At 41.7% G+C, this 19497-nt stretch overlaps 1 protein-coding gene across 2 annotated transcripts in view; it reads left to right on the top strand.

Annotated features, from left to right (window-relative positions):
* The window catches only part of LGI1 (leucine-rich, glioma inactivated 1), a 61769-nt gene that overhangs the window by 28569 nt on the left and 13703 nt on the right, over positions 1-19497 (top strand). Inside the window, exons 3-5 of one of the 2 annotated variants that reach the window (XM_006880357.1) lie at positions 9858-9929; positions 10030-10101; positions 19096-19167. In XM_006880357.1, coding sequence (XP_006880419.1) covers positions 9858-9929; positions 10030-10101; positions 19096-19167 — 216 coding nt within the window. The remainder of the gene's footprint in view (positions 1-9857; positions 9930-10029; positions 10102-19095; positions 19168-19497) is intronic. The other variant, XM_006880358.1, reaches the window with a different exon arrangement.

Below are 19497 nucleotides of genomic sequence, written 5' to 3' on the forward strand. Positions count from 1 at the left end.
TGTGTGTGTGTGTGTGTGTGTGTGTGTGTGTGTGTGTGTACCGTCAAATTGGATCTGACTGGTACAGGAAGAGATTGCCCCTCCTCCAGCACAGAATCTGGTGGATTTGAACCACACACCTCTGGGATTGCAGTACAACTTCTTGACACTAGGCCACCAGAGCTCCCATGGTCACATGCATTATTTCATATAATTCTTAGAATCTTCAAGGAAGGGAGCGCCTTCTTATGGAATCAAAACATCTTTTCCAAATTTACAATCCCTGGAAAGGATAGAGAACCTGGTAAAGTAATCAGGGGCTTACTTGTGTTTATGTATTAATCTGGAATGGACAGCGTCACCTGTTTTTCAGATGACCTGGATGGAGAAGGGAGGTCTCTAACCGATTCTGATGTCCTCACTTTTCAGAGCATTGAGAACCTTTTAACAATCTTGTGGCCATTTAGAGAGACCTCTGACCTCAAGCACCTGTATGTCATCTAGTCTGCATTTAGTGGGTACAGAATAGAGAATCTGGTGCCTAGGCTTCAGTTAGTACTTACTGTGTATATTCTGTCTTAAGTAAGTGAAATTTTCATTATCTGTTAAAACAGGAATCATAATAACAAAAAGGCTTCCTGGAAGGTTGTTGCTGTGTACTGTCGAGTTGGAACCAACCCATAGCTGGCCCTCCAGTGGGTTTTCAGAGGCAGTTAATCACACAGGAGGATCTTGCCCATCCTTCTCCCAGGAAGCAGCTCGTGGCCTCAAACCTCGTGCCTTCAGGATTGCAGCACAGGTTCTTGCCACTAGGCCACCAGAGATAAGCACAAGGAAACTTGTGGCTAATTCCAGTCATTAGCTAACCTGATACTGCGAAGCAGGGATTATATGACAGGACTCCCTACATTATCTCTCCTCTATAATGAAAAGGTTCAAGGCAGGCACAGGTCAGTGACAATTCTGATGGTGGTTAAAGAGGCACAGTGGCCAGAAGGAGGCAGGAGTCCAAAGAAGCAAGTGGAATTAAAGCCTGGGGTATAGCACATGAGCTAGGTGTGCAGTCTGATTTGAGATGGGAGAGGATTTTCTCTGCAAGATGTCTACACACACACACACACACACACACACACACACACACCCATCTCTGTATTCATCCACCTGCACAGCAGACTGTCCACCACTCGCTGCCTTTCATACAGGCCCCGTGTCTACCATGAAGTCCTGCAGTGCTCCGAGCATAGGCTGAGGCTCCTTAGAACTGGAAGTGGTCTTGCTCATTATCGATTCCAGCTCTCTCATTTTATCACAAAGAGGAGAAGTGACATGCCGAAGACAATACAGAACATTTACAGTCTTGGAGGAATTAGAGGGAGAGACTCTAGATTCCCAGTTTTGGCATCCCCTTCTTTAATGTGCTCCCTCCTTGTGCCCAGGAAGCTGGTGCTGGAAGCTGCTACGGTGACCCATCAGCCTTGGCACCAACACATGTTCCTGGCTGGCTCTTTCCCTCGGTGTCCCTCCCTGACCTTCCCTGTCTCTGTCTTCATGGACAGCCTTTGCTTCTGACTCCCTTTCCAGCATGACCAGATAGTGTTCTTTGGTCCTCTGCTTCTTCCTTCACGTCTTCAGTGCTGACCCCATATTCTACCAGGACTATGAGTTCTGTGTAATCCTGTTGCCCTTTTTCTTTTGTTCCCTTTGAATGAAATTCTGATGGACTTAGCTTTTCAGTCCAACTCAGAAGCTCCTAACAGTCTTAGTCCTGGTGTGAATTTGTCACTTATGAGGAGAGGTGACCCATTCCTATTACTTGTTAGATATCACATCACAGCTAGACGTTGAAACTAGAGTTGGGGATTAACACCTTAAGATAATATCTTTAACTTGATCCAATGCAGTAGCAATAGTAAAATTATGAACGTTCTTTTAAAAACCTAATCATCAACAGTTAATTTTTAGAATGCTTCTAATGCAGGATGCTAAGTGGTACAAGCAGTTTGTGATCAGCTGCTAACCTGAAAGTTAACAGTTCAAACCTACCCAGCAGCTTCACAGAAGAAAGGCCTGGCAAACGACTCCTGTAAAGGTTGTTGTTGTTGTTGTTGTTGTTGTTGTGTACCATTGAGTCGGAGCCAACCCATAGCTGACTCTCCAGCAGGTCTCCAAAGGCAGTAATCACACGAGAGAAGATTGCCCATTCTTCTCCCATGGAGTAACTGGTGGATGAGCAACTAGTGGATTTGAACCATGTGCCTTCAGAATTGCTGTGCAGCTTCTTACCACGAGGTCACCAGAACTATAACCAATACAATCCCATAGAATACTTCTACTCTGTTAAATACAGGGTCACTATGAGCTGACTCAATGTCGGCTAACAAGGCCTTAAATAAAAAGCTGTTGAAGAGAAATATGCAATTACAGATTTATTCTTAAAATAAAATCCTCACTGCTGTTGCATTGAAATGCACTCATAGCTGACCCTTCATTGGATTTCTGAGGCTGTAAATAGTGTGACAAGAGGAAAATGTCCGCCTTCCTTCCACAGAGGTGGGTTCAAATCGTCAGACAGGCTCAGCCTTCGGGTCAGCAGCACAACTCCTGTAGATAACTTAAAAGACTTCCAGAAACATTTTACAGATGTTTCCACTGAGCTAAAGTCATACTTATAAATACTTTTCATTCCAAGAGAATAGAGACATATTATTTGAGCACTCAACTCACTAAGTTAGGTAAGCAAAAGTGAGCCGAGGGAATAGGAAGCCCTGGTGGTCTGGTGGCAAGTAGCTGCAGTGCAAACCCAAAGGCATGCAGTTCAAATCCACCAGAGGCTCTGTGGTAGACTGAAGGACAATCTCCTCCCATGTGATCTACTGCCTCTGAAAATCTTCTGGAGGGTCAGCTATAGATCGGTTCCAACTCTACGGTACACAACAACCTGAAGGAATTAGGGAGGAAACAACTAATAAAGATGAAACTGTAAAATAACAAATCATGTAGTGGTAGTTCCAAGATTTAGTTCTTGAAAAAAATCGAAAAAATAGTAGCAATTGAAAGAAGTAACACATGGAGAATTTAATTATTCAACAAAAGACCTTGGGTGTATTTAGGTAACAGCTTAGTTAAAAATCAAAATATATCATACTATATCTAAAAGTAAGTTCTCAGTGGATTAAAGAGTCAAATATGTTGTTGCTGTCATGTGCCATTGAGTCGAGTACAATTCAGAGTGACTCTATGAACAAGAGCTCTGAACCCTGTCCTACTCTGTGCCATCCTCACATCTCTGCCATACTTGAACCCATTGCTGCAGTCACTGTGTCAATCCATCTGGTTGAGGGTCTTCTTCTCTTTCACTGACCTTCCACCTTCTCTGGCATGATAACTTTTTCAAGGAATAGGCCCTTCTAACAACATGACCCCAAACCTGAAGGCCCGTGGTTCAAATCCACTGGATGCTCCACGGGAGAAAAACAGGCAATCTCCTCTTGTGCAATTTACTGCCTCTGAATACCTGTTTGAGGGTCTGCTATGGCTCAGTTCCAACTCAATAATACACAACATCTGTTATATATGTTGATGCATATGGGTATGATTGGGAGTGAGGATTCTGGTAATTTTTATTTTCTTCTCGTGTGTTCCAGATACTCTGGTGTGAGCATATATTATTCATGAACAAAACACACCAAACTGCATTCGAAATGTAAAAACCCTTAGCTTGAAAAAAATACGGATTGATATGGTTGATATGATCTAATATGACTTTGAAATTACTTATATTGATTAATTCCTAATAGAAAGAACCCTGTAAAAGCATTTATTATAATGAGATTTCTTAAATCTACACCAGCTGAGCAGTGCTGTGGCTGCCAGCCAGAATGTAGACATTCTCTTATCTAAGCACTATGGTGAGAGGCCACCCATCACGCCGGCAAAAGGACACCAGAGCAGGAGGCATGGGCCTCATGACCTTGAGCAAAACCTGGTGCTCTCTGGACTTTATTGCCCTTCTCTGCCAAGCAGCTATTCACACCTGCCCTGCCACTTTAGCAGACTTGTTCTGAAGACCAAATAAGATCATTCAGACAAACTGTTGAGGAAACGGAGTCTCCCAAATGTAGATTATTGTGATAGAAATAAATATCATTTTTAAAAATGAACTATAACCTGACAAGAATTGAGAGTATTGACATGTACTATCTTCCCAAATCTTCCCAAGTCTCTCCTTGGAGGTGCCATTTCACATATTTTGGGCATGTGGCCAGAAGGGACCAGTCCTTGGAGAAGGACATCATACTTTGAAGGGTGGAGGGACAGCACAGGAGAGGAAGACCCCAGATGAGATGGATTAACACAGTTACTGGGGTAATAGGGGTAGATGTGTAGGAAGCAGTGGGACTGGCTCAGGATAGAGCAGATTTCAGAGCTACTGTACGTAGGGTCACTTTGAGTCGTCATAGGTGACTCAATGGCACATAACAACAATCTTTCCAAGTCTTCCCTCTTTGTAAGAAACATACACTCCCCTAGGTGAAGAGGAATAAGTCCTTCTACTTGCTGCTTCCACCCTACAGTCCTTTACTTACTGAATTAATAGGGCTGGTGACTAAGAGGCCTATGTCACAGCCCTTGGGCAGGGGAATGCTAGTAGGTTGAGGCACATCCTATGCCTATTCACACCAACTCCAGGGTTTTGCTCTCCTGAAGATTAGAAAAAAGTGGCAGAGATCCTGAATGTTCCAGTGGGACAAAGGATAGAGGTAACACCACCTCCACACAAGTCCATAGGAGAGCGATGTGCCTTGTATGAAGAGGAGGTGAGTGGGGTGGAGTTCCTAAGAGAGTCCATGGGACACTGAAGCTTAGCTTAGCTCCAAATAGCAGCTCATACTGCTGAGAAGGAAAAGTAAGGACTGATGTTTCTTCTTTATTTAAAACTATTTAGTAAAGTCTCTCAAGATGATGAAATTCCTTACATAGGAGCCTGGTGGCTAAAAGGTTAAAACCTTCAGCTGCTGACCAATGAGTTGGGGGTTTGAATGAAGCAGTGGCTTCTTTTCAGGAAGATGTGGCAATCTATTTCAATAATGATCTACAGCATCAGAAATGCCTATAAAGTCTATAAGTCAGAACGGACTCCGTGGGAGTAGGATTGGTTTTGATATTCATGGTTATCTTAGCCAGAAGGGTTTAATTTCAACTTTTTTAGTAACCTTTTTATTGTAGAATAAATAATAAGCATGCTAGGAAAACAACACATACTATAAACATATATCTTGAGGAAAGAGTCTGATCCATGGTCGGGCACAACAGCTAAGCAAAGCTTGGCAACTCCTTCACTGGAGAGAGACCTGGTGATCAATTTTTGTTAGACCACAGGTGAGAAAACTCTTTAGGACAATTCTACTCTATCTCATGGGGTTTCTATCCGAATCAACTGAACAGTATTCAAAAACAACAACATAGCTTCAAATTGAATGCCCTTGCAATCTGCACCTAAGTTAAAAACAAACAAAACACCCAAACATATCATTCCTTCTGGTTACTACTTGTGTCTGAGAGTAACTACTGACTGGACTTTTACAGGCATAGATTAGTTTGCTGGGGTTTGTACTTTACCGAAGTGGGATTATGAAGAATTATTCTCGTATTCTAGCTTTTTGCCTCTCATCAGGGTACACATGTCTGGTTCATCAAACATTATTTAGCAAGAAACTGTGCTGGAGGCGCAAAAACTGTTGTTGTTGTTGTTGTTATGTGCTCTCGAGTCACTTGCGACTCATAGTGACCCTATGTACAACAGCCCTAAACTCTGCTCTGTCCTGTGCCAATCGCACTGTCTCTGACACTCCCATCCTGATTACCCCAGTCACTGAATCAATCCAGCTCATAGAGGGCCTTCCCCTCCTGCGCTGTCCCTCCACCCTCCCAAGCATGATGTCCTTCTCCAAGGACCAGTCTCGCCTTACAACATGTCCAAAGTATGTCAAACGAAGCCTCAGAATCCTTGCCTCCAGGGAGCCACCCGGTTGAACCCTCTCCAGGATGAATCTATTTGTTTTCCTAGCAGTCCATGGTATTCTCAATACTCTTCTCCAGCACCACAGCTCAAAGGCATTAATTCTCTTTCTGTCCTCCTTGGTCATTGTCCAACTCTCTGATGCATAACAGGTGATTGCGAAGACCATGGCCTGTATCAGATGCACCTTAGTCTCTAGAGAGACACCATTGCTCTTCAGTACTTTGGAGAGGTCCCTAACAGCAGACTTTCCCATGGCAATATGCCTTTTAATTTCCTGGCTACTGGTGCCAAGAGTGTTGACTGTGGAGCGAAGCAAACTAAAGCTGTGAACAATCTCAATCTCTTCACCATCCATCTTGATGCTGCCAATTGGCCCAGTGGTGAGCATCTTTGTCTTCTTGACACTGAGCCTCAATCCATATTGGAGGCTGCAGTCCTTGACCCTCTGCAGCAGGTGCTTCAGGTCCTCTTCAGTTTCAGCAAGCAGGGTTGTGTCATCTGCATAATGTAGATTTTTGACAGACCTTCCAGCAATCTTCACCCCACATTTCTCCTCATAGAGCCCAGCCTCCCAGATAATCTTTTCTGCATGCAGGTTGAAAAGGTATGGAGATAGGACACCTCCCTGGCATACGCCCTTCCCAATTTTGAACCATGCAGTGTTTCCCTTGCTCTGTTCTGATGACTGTCTCCTGGTCCAAGTATAGGTTTCGCATTAGAACGATCAAGTGTTCTGGGATTCCCATTCTTCTCAGAGTCAGCCACAGTTTGTTATGATGCACACCATCAAATGCCTTTGCATAGTCAATGAAACACAGATAGCTGAAAGCAGGGAATACCAGAGGAATGTCTAAGATCCATCTAACATCGGCTCCAGTATCCCTAGTACCACGACCCCTTCTAAACCCAGCCTGGACTTCTGGCAGTAAGTGTAAATCCCTGTTGCAAAGAACAACCTAACAGTCCAGTAATTACCAGAATTTAATGCAAACTAAGTTCTTTGTTTAGTATTTCTTTGGTGCCCACTATGGGACAGTCACTCCAGGGAGGAGGGTTGGGGGAGGGGTAGGCAATGGACAAGCAGACGAAAGTCCTAGCAGAGATTCTCCATAGGTTCTTGGGTTTGTGCCCGTCAGATGTGGGCAAGTTGTGCTCACTACTATCCATTTCCTACTCCGTTTTGCATTTTATTTAACAAAAGAGGGACTAGTGGTAGGACTTGATTTCTTTTGACGAGTTGGAATGTATAATTATGAAGTGGCTGTTCCAGTTGTGGGACAGCATGCAATCCAGTGCACCTGAGTAGTATCGCTCTGTGCCCATTTCTGTCTTCTTCCATCCTCTCTCTCCATCCTTTAAGCTGCCTAGATAGCATACAGCAAAAGTCTCCCACCTAAGAAAGGTCTTGGATTCACTTACCTGGGTAAAGCTCAGCAATCTTGTTGTCTTCCCAAACCGTGAAATGAGAAGAGACAGTTAATTGCCAGTGTTGTGACTAAAATAATAAACCTCTGAATCTGTTTGACTAACTTTGGAATACCAATGAGCTTCACTATTCTTTTAGTAATGACTCTTTTTCCCTTTTTCTTTACTTTTTTTTTGTACTGACTCTTTAGACACTAATGATTTCGCCAATAGCAAAAGCTAAAATGCTAGAGGAACAATTCATTGCTTTAGGAAAAACCACTGAGACATAAAAATGGTACTTCAGGGAAACCTAGACAATTTTCGTGCCAACTCTATTGTACATGGAACTAAAGGATTTAGAAGAAAATCAATCTACCACTTTGTTGTTGTTGCTGTTGTTGCTGTGTACTGCGTAGTGGACTCTCCAGAGGGTTTTCAGAACCAGTAAATCACATGGGAGGAGAATGCTCATCTTTCTTCTGTGGATCAGCTGGAGGATTTGAACCGTGTACCTTTGTGTTGGTCGTGCAATTCCTTATCACTAAGCTATCAGAAATTCCCTAATTTTGGAAGAAATGCAAAAATATCACCTGATTTTGTTTGCTTGGGCTATTGTTAGCAGGGTTTCTTTTCTGTTTATGGGGAATGTTAAGCGTTTGTAAAAGTTGTTGTAGAGTACTATCAAGTCAGAACCAACCCATAGTTGACCCTCCAGTAGATTTTCAGAGGCTGTTAATTGCACAGAAGGAGATTTCTCATCTTTCTCCTACAGTGTAGCTGGTGGATTTGAACCATGTGCTTTTGGGATTGCAGGGCACTTTCTTACTACTAGGCTACCAGAGCTCCCTATGTCAGAGTAAAGATAATAACAAAATACTCTCCCATGTATACCCATTTACAACTTTAAAAATTATTCATTTATGCTCATTTCTGTTATTATCCCTTGCTACTCACCACCCTCAGGTGACTATTTTGAAGCAATCCCAGATGTCAAATAAGTTTTAAACTCTCCAAGTTTTGCTCTACTAATTTAACAGGCTCACAAAAGCAAAGCCACGGAACTAGTTAGTGACTAGTAGCAGTTATAGTTAACATTTGACTTCCAAATAAAAATCCACAGAGTTTACTGACAGAATATTGAACTTCACAGAAATGGAATAATGTATGTATGAGAAGAAAATTCTCAAATCATGTCAAATGTTTATTCTGGTCCAAGACCACTCTAGCATTTTAGAAAATAACTTCAAGTGAAATATGTTCCCCACAAGATACTTAAAATGTAGACTGAACATCACTTAAACCCTTCAATACATATGCATCAGTACATTTGAACCACATTCTCAATTTGTATCAGCACATGTATAGAAATGAATCTTATAAATGAATATTCACTATAAAAATATATTCTTTATACTCTTTTACTTAATAACACCTCTTTTAAATCTCTCATTCAGAAAACTGGCAAGTTCCAAGAATCTCACAGAATCTGAAAGGCTTACAGGTTGACCTTTTTTTCTTCAAGTAATTTTGAAACCAAATCCCTGTGGAATCTGAAAATACTTACCAATTTGTCCAAAAAAAAGTGGGGTGCGTTTTTTTATCTTTCAACCACTTAGCAATAAAATGTGCCTGCCATTTCTCTGCCTCATTGTTTCCCATCTCCAGCTGCTTCTGTTTTCACAGAAGGGGGTGTTCATTGAATGAGTCTCAGTGGCTTGTCTGCTATGAGATATTATAGCATAATCAGGCACAGAGCTAAGGTTTTCTAGGTTTCCTAGGTTTAGAACCCCAAAGCACTGCTGTTTTTCTATAGAATGCTCCAATAATTTCTCCAGAAAGCAAAAAAGATTTTGACAGTGTCTTTGTCATGAAAGCATGCACAATGTTGATTTGGCTCCTTCCTCTCTCCTGCCTGACCCAAATGCTTCTCAAAGTTGTGTAACATCCATGACTGCAGTCTCATTCTCTCTGCCATTGAGTGGGAATCAACTGAGAGCATACTCACCACATGCCTTTCAGACACTGTCAGTCTCTAGCTCAGGAGAAGAATGCCCATCTTTCTCCTGAGGAGTAGCTGGTGGACTTGAACCACATGCCTTTGGGTTGATAGCTCAATTCCTTACCATCAGACCACTAGAGCTCCCTGAGAAGAGTGAGGCACACAGCATTCCCTCGATGAGTGTTTGATGATGAGATAATTGGAAGATTTAAAAAAAGATTGCAAAACTTACCGGCATAGAGGCAGCCTTTGAGGCCGGGACCCACTGTCCTCCACAGATCTGTAATAAAGTGAATTTATGGGGGGGAAAAACAACTTACCAGCATAAATAATACTGTATATGACAAGCATATTTCTGAACATAACCTACTCATTTCTCTGAGAGGTAAGAGCAACAAAGATTGGCAATCTGGCAGTTTAACCATTTTCATTGTACACTTCTCTGGGCAGGTTATTCACATCCAACTCCTTTGATGTGATCAGTGATGATGCTTTTATTGGTCTTCCACATCTAGAATATTTGTAAGTAGAAAAAATAAACTCCTTACATCATAATGATTTATGATCAGTCTTGGTGGTTCCTACAGCCTTCTAACAAAAAATATTATAACCTATATTGCAGATTCATAGAAAACAACAACATCAAATCCATTTCAAGACATACTTTCCGGGGACTAAAGTCTTTACTTCACCTGTAAGTATATGTGTTGTTAACCACTTTTTAGACTTGCTAGTGGGCATTGAAGTTTGGTAATCTAGAGATAGGACACCATATGGATGTCTGTGAAAATTTAAGCCGTCCAAATGATTACTCTTGTGGTATACTAGCTATTTCTTCCTGTCATCAGTCATTGTGTGGTCAGGAAATTACAGTGCTATTAATATTACTAGTGTAAAACAACCATGATTAAGAAAGCCATCTAAATCAGGAAAATCATGTGAGAGCTATGATTTTTTTAATCATTATATTATTACTCATTTCATGAATAATTATTAGTTGAGTATATACGGCTTAATTTTATATTTACTGGGAGGGTGTTTTTTTTCCCTATTTGAACTTCTACTTTATGTACATGAGAACATATAAGAAAACTATAGGCACTATTTATCCAACTCCATACAATACTTGATTATAAATTAAATATTTTCTTATTCAGTGGATAATTAACTATTCACTTCTTCCGTGGACTATTGGTGCTCAGTCAGTCATTCTTAGTAGGATATTTGGCATGTTTAGAGATATTTTTGCTGTCACATTCTGAAGATGTGCCTGGAGCTAGTAGTTGAGGCCATGGTCACTCCTAAACATTCTTCAGTTCACTGTTCGATTTACCGCCAAGAATTCTTGTTGTTGTGTACCATCGAGTAGGAACCGACCCATAGCTGACCTTCTAGCAGGTTTTCAGAGCAGTAAATTGCACAGCAGAAGATTGCCCATCTTTCTTCTGCGGAGCAGTTGGTGGATTCAAAACACATACTTTTGCATTGGCAAGGCAATGCCTTACCACTGAGCCACCAGTGCTCCCTAGGCAAAGAATTCCCGAGCCCAGAATCTTAAAGTGGCACAATTGTTCCAGGAACCAAAGAACTATATTCACTGAGCCTTCAACACTCCCTCCCCAAACCCTTCTACTCACACACATTGTCAAGGACCTTAGAAGAATATGGCAGGGAAAGATGCTAAATTTAAAACAAAATAATAAACTCGTTGTTACCATTATTGGTGCTTAAGATGCCAGAGACCCAAGGGTCATTGTCTATCCATCAACATCAACTTCTGATCAACTCAACTCCTCATTCTCAGCTCTGCTTTAGGCCTTATGAAGTAGCTGGGACAAAGGAGGCATAAAGCTCTGCCCTTTGAAGCCTATGGTTTAGTGTGTCCATGTGGTCACATGGGAGAAGCAGTTTTCTCCAGCTGTTTAGATTTGCACAAGGGAGTCTATCCAAATTAATTTTCTAAAATCCTTATCACTTGCAAAGCTTCTCTCTGTGTGTCTTATTCTTTCTCCCACTTTGCTGTGGAGTCAGAATTAATTCATAGCTCACCCAACATTGGGTTTCTGAGACTATAAATTGCATAGAAGGGAGCGCTGGTAACCTAGTAGATGAGGGGTTATGCTGCCAACCCAAAGGCAGGTGGTTCAGGTTCACCAACTGCTCCTTATGAGAAAGATGGGCAGTCTCCCTGGTGATTGCAGCCTCTGAAAACCTGCTACGCAGTCAGCTGTGAGTTGATTCCTACTTGATGGCAATGAGTTTGAAGTTTTTGAAATTGCTTGGAAGAAGATTGTCCATTTTTTCCTCTCTCAGAGCTGCTGGTGGAGTCAAATCACAAGAGAAGAGTAACATTTGGGTTAGTATTCAAATTCCCACAGATTGTGTTATCAGAGCTCCCCCTTCCATATGCAGTCATGACAATAAAAGCAGCTTTTGCTACTCATCATGTCAGTGTTATAATGCAATGGGGGGGGGGAGTCAGGGAGCCATGCCCAGAATGAATGATATGTCACTTTATCACAGAGCCAAGTGCTGGCGAGCTTTCTGGTTCAGGTGAAAAGAAAGAAAGAAAAGACATAAATATCCAGAAGGATAAAATAAATGGAAAGCCATGACGTCAACTTGAAATCTACTTCTTGTTGGGTGCTGTGGGGTCAGCTCTGACTCACTCAGGAGACGTAATGCACGTAAATCACATTCATCATCACCTCTGTCCATTTCTCAGCATCCTGACGGGCTGGGAGAAGCAAGCAAGACCAGCGTTTTTAGGAACCTCTAATCTAAGGCTTGCCTGGCCTTTGATTCCTTTGGATGTATATCTTCTTCAGCCTAAAGGAATGAAAATAAGAAAGAAAAGGGGAGGATTGGAAGAAGGGAGGTAAGAGTGGGAAGAAAAGAGGCGAGGGAAAAAGGGGAAAGGGAGCAGAGAGGGAACTTTGCACAACACATGAGTGAAGAATGTCAGGAATATTTCATGGGTAGATCTTATTATATTGTTGTTGTTGTTGAATACCATCAAGTTGGAACCGACCCACATAACTGACCCTCCAGAAGGTTTTCAGAGGCAGTTAATCACTTGAGAGGAGATTGCCTATCCTTCTCCCATGGAGCACCTGGTGAATTCAAATTCCATGCATTAGGGACTGTAACACAGGTTCTTACCACTAGAGATCCCTAGATCTTATCAGAGCCACAATTTAAATGAGACTTTAAAATGTGGTAGTAATGAAGCCCCTTTGTTAGATCTCTAGAGCCTGAAAAAAGTGGGAGACTGACTGATCATAGCTTGTGTTTAATATCTAGAAATATTCAAGCTCAAGAGAACATCAAGGCAGCCTTCAAAGAGAGAAGCATGAAGCTTAGAGATCACACAGAAGGTGAAAGGAAAGTACTGCCTCTCTGGCTTGTTCCTGGAGGTAGATGATTATGAGGCAGCAGGGTTATGTTGGCTGAATGAAGGTAGTCTTTAGCTTGTTGGTTTTTTAGCTAACACTAAGGTAAACTGTTCGGTGTTGCCAATATTGGTCTATTTTTTGTCTACACAAATAACAATGTGGTATGGTTCACTATAAACAGTCTCTCACTCATGTGCCACAAGGGAAAGGTTTACCAAGACAATGAAGATTCGCTCTAACCTAAAAGGAGCTTCGTCTACAAAAAGGAATTAAAAAAACCCAAACAACCCAAATAACTTCCTTACTGACTCTCTTTGTCCCCAGCTTATATTCTGCTTTATAATTATGCCGTTCTCTAAGGTACATCCCCTTCATTTTTTCCTGCCTTTTAAGAAGATATGAAGTAGAGGCTATCTTTAGCCCTTTACCTCTTGGCGCTCAGCCACTTGGCCCCTTGTACTTCTTGGACTGACTCAGCATCTGCCTTGCTTGGGCAAGTATTGCAAAAGTCTTGAACTCCACTGATTCAGTGCCTAGAGTAACTCATATCACAAGAAGCACCCTCCTTGAAGGTGCTCAGCTTTCTTGCTTCAGGGTTTGGAAAACCCACTGCACTATCTCACACCAGTCTCCTGGTGCTTCTGCCTCTACTGCCACTGTTTATCTGCTGCTGCCTCTCACCATCATTTTAATATCCCAACTGTCTTTTGAGTCTAGGAGCCTCCCAGCACAGTGACCCCAGGTACAAAGAATTCACTCCACTCACATTTCTCCTTCTTTGCTATAGTCAGATATGCCAGAAGCTTCTGTAATGGCTCATTTTAAGCAAAGCAGAATAACCAAACTACCAATCCCTTGTTAGAGTTTCATACACCTAATTTGCACAACCTGCCCAATACCCTTTTTGTTGTTATTGTTATATACCATTGGGTTAGAACTGACCCTGAGTTGACCTTCCAGTGAATTTTCAGAGACAGTAAATCATATGGGAGGAGATTGCCTATCCTTCTCCCGAGGAGCTGCTGGTAGATTCAAACTTCGTGCTTCAGGTTGGCAGTGCAGCTTCTTACCATTAGGCCACCAGCTCCCTATCTAATCATATTAGTAGAGTACAATCGACTTATTAGTGTAATCTTAGCCAATCATTTGGTGGGAATTAAAAGGACCTTGGTTAGAAGGGCAGAATTATCACTGCATTACACTGGGAAACTCATTCAACTAATTTATTCTAAATTAAGTTATGCACATTGGTCATCTTTAATGTTTGGAATCTTGAAAATTATTTGTATATACCATTAAGGTTTGAATTTTTCTGATGAGAATGTATTACATTTATCTCAGAAAAAAAATTAAGAATGATTAGTTTGCAGCCTATTCACTCATTGCCATGGAGTTAAAACTGACTCATAGCTGATCTTCTATTGGGTTTCTGAGACTGTAAATTACGTGGGAGAAGACTGTCCATCTTCCTCCCATTGAACTGCTGGTGGATTTGAATCACCAGAGAGGCATGGAATGGCAACAATACAACTCCCTATGAGCGAGGCCACCAGAGCTCCCAAGTTTGTGGTGACGATGCAAAATCCCTAAACATCATATACTGATTTCTACCAATATTCATGAGCTTTTTCATAGTGATTCTCTTGATTGATGTGAAAGCATCACTGTAGCTAAGGCCTGATGGAAATAGTCTTATTTGCATATATGTACAAAAATATTTGGGAAAGCTGTCATGCATCTATAGGTGTTTGTGGAACAGCTACAGTTGGTCAGCACTAGGCCCAACACTGGGGAATTGCCAAAGGCATTTATAATGGTCCCCATATTCCAGATGGTCATGTGACCTTAATCATACAGACAAGATATCTTCCTCTTAGTCTTCATCACAATGATCAGTATGCAAAAAAGCCTTGTAACTTACTGGTGAGGAGGTGATACCTGACCTTAAACCGCCAAGATGCTAAGCATGGCTCTGCCTTCTAACAGTTGTGGCACCTTGGACAGATCACATAACCTCCCTGTGCCTCACATATGTCATCTGTAAAATGGGAGGGATAATAGCAGTACCTACCTCCCAAGCTTGTAAAAGGTTAATTGAGTTAATATATGCAAGGGGCTTGGAACAGAGCCTAGTACATAGGAATTAACTAAAACCCACTTTTAACTTCTGTTGGCCATAGTCCTAGTGTACTTATCCCCTTTGAACGTTTCACATGAGATGAAAGTAATTGTGCTTAAAGCACCACACATTCGAGGAGAGAGAAAGCCAAGCTGGAATTCTGCATTGCAGAGAGGCTGGGAGCACCCAGATGGCTGTGGGCGATGCTTTCTTAGCAGCAGAGCTCATGGAACTGAAACAAACGTGCTGTCTGAGTCGGTCTGGTCTGCTTTTGAGAGAAGACTTGCTTGTGATTTCCATAGTCACAATCAGAGGTTTTCTCAGGTAAATCATGAAAACACCAAAGTGAAGGAATGGTCCCCGTTGGAAACAAATGGCCATTGAGAGGACATGACCCTCGCAGCCTGTTACAGAGCAACCAGATGGTCAGTTGCATGAAGAATGTGCTGAGTATTTTTTAAAAAATTTATTGGAAAAAAAAAAGAAAAAAAATTTATTGGATAGACTATAAATTAGGATCTAGAGAACGCTGCTTAGCTGCACATATATTTTAAGGTGCTTCCATTCTGCTCTGAAAGAAGTAACCCTGGGGAGCGGCAGGGCGTTTATGAGCAGCAGGCTGATGTGATGTGGTGGTATGTTAGCCATGGCAATTTACAGGGCTGTGAATTTCTCCCTAACTCTATGTATTGGGCCCAAGACACACTTGTTCTATTTTCTTTGTTTAGATCAGTGCCCCTCCTCATGTCCTTCTCGGTCACTTGTGCTCAGCTTTCTCCATTCATTCACCCAGCAGCATCCACTGAGGGTTTTCCGTGTGATAAGCACTATGCTTGCTGTTGTTATAATGTGCCATCGAGTCTGCTATGACTCACAGCAACCCTATGAGCAACAGCTTTGCATCTTGCCCTATCCGGAGCCCAGCTCACCATCTTTGACATACCTTCTCCCTTTTAGTATTCACAGCAGAAGCATCCTAGGGGGGAAACCCCCAAAACATTTAACATTGATGAAAATTTTCTTTTCTCTTGTCTTTATTCTTTTTTTCAATCTGTTCACTCAACTTCACTTAGATATTCTGGTGTCCTCTGCACTCTCTTATCAAAACCTAGACTTAAACTCACTGGCTCTTAACTACATGATTTAAACTGTTGCCTCTCTTGTTGTTGTTGTTGTTTTTGAGTACTGTGAAGTCAGAACCAACTCATAGCTGACCCTCTAGGTTTGCCGAGGCAGTTAATCGCATATCTTAACTGTGTGGGAGATTACATCTTTCCTTTGGATAGCAGCTAGTGATTCAAACTATTCAAACCTTTGGGTTGGCAGCACAATTCCTTACCACTAAGCTACCAGAGCTTCCTATTGCCTCTTTTAGTGTCATTTAAAGTTTATTAAAGACAAAAGCATAACACTCGCTCAAAACTCTCATTGCCACTGAATCAGAACTGACTCATAGCTGACCCTCCAGTGGGTTTTCAGAGGCTGTAAATTACGCAGGAGGAGATTGCTCATCTTTCTCCAGCAGAGCTGCTAATGGATTCAAACCTTTGGACTGACAATGTCATTCCCTACCCAGTAGGCCACCAGAGCTCCCTAAGCCTCTCAGTATAGTTTCAAAGTATAATAATAAAGTTTAAAAGACATGATTGAAGAGCTGGAATAGAACTAGTGATCATTGTGTCTAAATAACTTGACAGAAAAAGAAACAACCAAAGTTCAGATACAGCTGTTCCATGCCTGATATCACAAATGTCCTGCTGCTGTGTTCAGGAAGTCATAAAACAAGTGAGAACCAGACAAGTCACCTGGTTGCCTAAATACTATGTGGTTTTAGTGTTGTTGTTATTTTTGTTGTTGTTAGGTGCCATCAAGTCGAGTACAACTCATAGCGATCTGAACCCAGTCCTGTCCTGTGCCTGCCTTACGCCTCCTGACACACAAAATGTAGACATCCCTATTCTTGTCACTCTAGTAGCTGAGCCTACTCCTTGAGTCTCTCTTTCTTATGTCCTTTGACTCCACAGACTTAGTTCTGTCTTCTCTCATTCCTTAAAGTATTTCAAACCCACCACTGATTTTACCCTCATCCTTCTCAGTTGACACATAACATAAGAATGACTCTGGACTAGAGCAAGATGCCAGGAAATCTCTTCATTCAAATGCCAGCCAGGAAAACGGCTTCTAGAAATGTTCTCTTAAATACTTTTTCTTAGCTGCTTTTATTAAAACTGTTCTTTGTGAGTAACTGTAGCAGTTCGTTTGTATGTGGGTTTCCTCAATGTTGTTTCTTGAGCATATGTACATACATTTTATTGAGTGTGGTACAGGTGACATTCATGGTCTCAAATTATCATATGATTTCTTTTCAACAATCTAATGAGTTACATGTTATTACCTATTCTGCTGGCCTAGTAAGTAAGGAGTTGCACCAACAATCAAAGGCAGGTAGTTCAAATCTACTAGCTTCTCCTTTCATGAGATTTACAGTCTCTGAAAACCTGCAGAAGGGTCTGTTATGTGTCAGTTCTGACACAAGGGCACATAGCGCCAACAATACTTAAGAATGAAAAACAATCTCAGAAAAGACATAATCAACGTCCTGGAGCCCGGACTAAAAACCAGCTCAGAATGGCTCCAAAGCTCTGCCTTTCACCACAAAATAGAAATTCCTGGGGACTGGAATGCTCAGCTCGTTCTTATTCTTTCACTTCCAAGCTTTACTGAACAAGACTTGCCAGTCCAGTGGTAAATCCTAAAACCCAGGAAAAAATGATAATGAATTAAAAAACCGGTCTTACAGAATGTTGGCTTTGTATTGATTTTGAGGTCATATTTAAAAAAAATTTGAAAGGATTTTGGAAGCTAACAGCATAGGCTCTTTTGTTTTTATTTCTCCTGTGAAATCACTCCTTCAGGAAAATGTGCAACATGTATATATGAAGTGCAAGGTCAAAATGACATGCCCTCCCCCACCACCCCGATTACACAGCACCAGCACTTTATTATCTCTGCTTTTCCTATAACTTGGGCATCTCTTTTCCTTGCTACTAATGGGACTCATTTGTACTTGTTAACCTTGACTAAAATTACTTCAGTGGTTTTTGGAAGAGCAAATAGAAAAAAACCCCAACAACCCTGGGCGTAGGGAGGGAGCATCGAATCCTGCAATAATAGATCAAGGATAGAAAAAGTGGAAAGAAGATGTATAAATAGATAGATGGGTCAAAATAATAAATGAGTCTGTCTAGGAGGAGATGCAACCAGAGTGCTTCTCACAGGCGAGAATGGTGAAAGATTGTCTCACGTACTTTGGGCATGTTGTCAGGAGGGACTAGTCCTTGGAAGAAGGCATCGTGCTGGGAAGGGCGGAGGGTCAGAGAAAGAGAGGAAGACCTTCAACAAGACAGATTGACACAGTGACTGAAACAATGGGTTTAAACATATCAGATCCAGTGAGGACAATGTAGGACGGGGCTAGGTTCATATCTGTTGTTTGTGGGAGGTGTCAGAGATGGTGAGAATGGCTCAGGACAGGACAGGGTTCAGGCCTGTTCTTCATAGGGTCACTATTAGTCGTACTTGACTCGATGGCACCTAACAGCAACAATAAACTATAGTTTACTCAAAAGTAACAATAGATGAACATTTGTGGGGAAAACTGTTTTCTGCGGTAGAATGAATGCAACTACAAGGAAAAGGAAATTGAAAGAGAAGGCTTTATTTTGGAAAGCAGAAAAGTTGATGTGTTGACAAAGGCTGAGGTTAAATGGGTCTGAAAGCTAGAGTGTTGGAACTATCCGGAGTTCAGCTGCTCTCTGGAGCCGAGTGGGGATGCGGTGGGGGAGGAGAAGGGGCAGCCTGCTTATTGTTGCCCTGTGCCGTGTAATAGACTGCTATTCATAGCAATCTGAACCACAGATCGGAACCTTGACTGGGCCTGCACCAGCCTCATGATCTCTAACATGGAAAAAAAAAATAATGCCATTGGTGGTGGCTTAGTGGGTAGGAAGTTGTGCTGACAGCCCAAAGGTGGGCAGTTTGAAATCACCAGCAAGTGATTTAGTATGGGGAAAATGAGGAGTGGTGGTTTGCGGACTCATAGCTAACCTTTATCATGAAATGCATGTATTTATGACTCTGCCATTCACATCTCTCTCTTTTGATTTGTTTCTAGGAGCCTCGCAAACAACAATCTTCAGACACTCCCAAAAGATATTTTCAAAGGCCTGGATTCCTTAACAAATGTGTAAGAGTAAAATTAATAAGTCATTAATTCATTATTTATTTTGCTGTTATTTGCCAGGGGGTGTGCTATTGACTATTAGAATCTGAAAATGGCTCGTGGAAATTGGGTTGACTTTTGACTCTTCTATGGACCTTAGGAAGAAGGATTGGCCACCCACTTCTGAAATAGCAGGCCTCTGAAAACCCTATGCACAACAGAACACATGCAGATTAACAAAAAGGGCAACCTAGGTAGAACCATCAAGTATGGAAACACAAGGGAGGAGGAACAGCTGTAAGCAGACCCTAGTGATTGGTACATGGAATGTGAGAACCATGAATGAAGGAAAAT

The sequence above is a fragment of the Elephantulus edwardii genome, unplaced genomic scaffold, assembly GCF_000299155.1.
Source record: "Elephantulus edwardii isolate Elephantulus edwardi_28Jun2011 unplaced genomic scaffold, EleEdw1.0 scaffold00007, whole genome shotgun sequence".
NCBI lineage: Eukaryota > Metazoa > Chordata > Mammalia > Macroscelidea > Macroscelididae > Elephantulus > Elephantulus edwardii.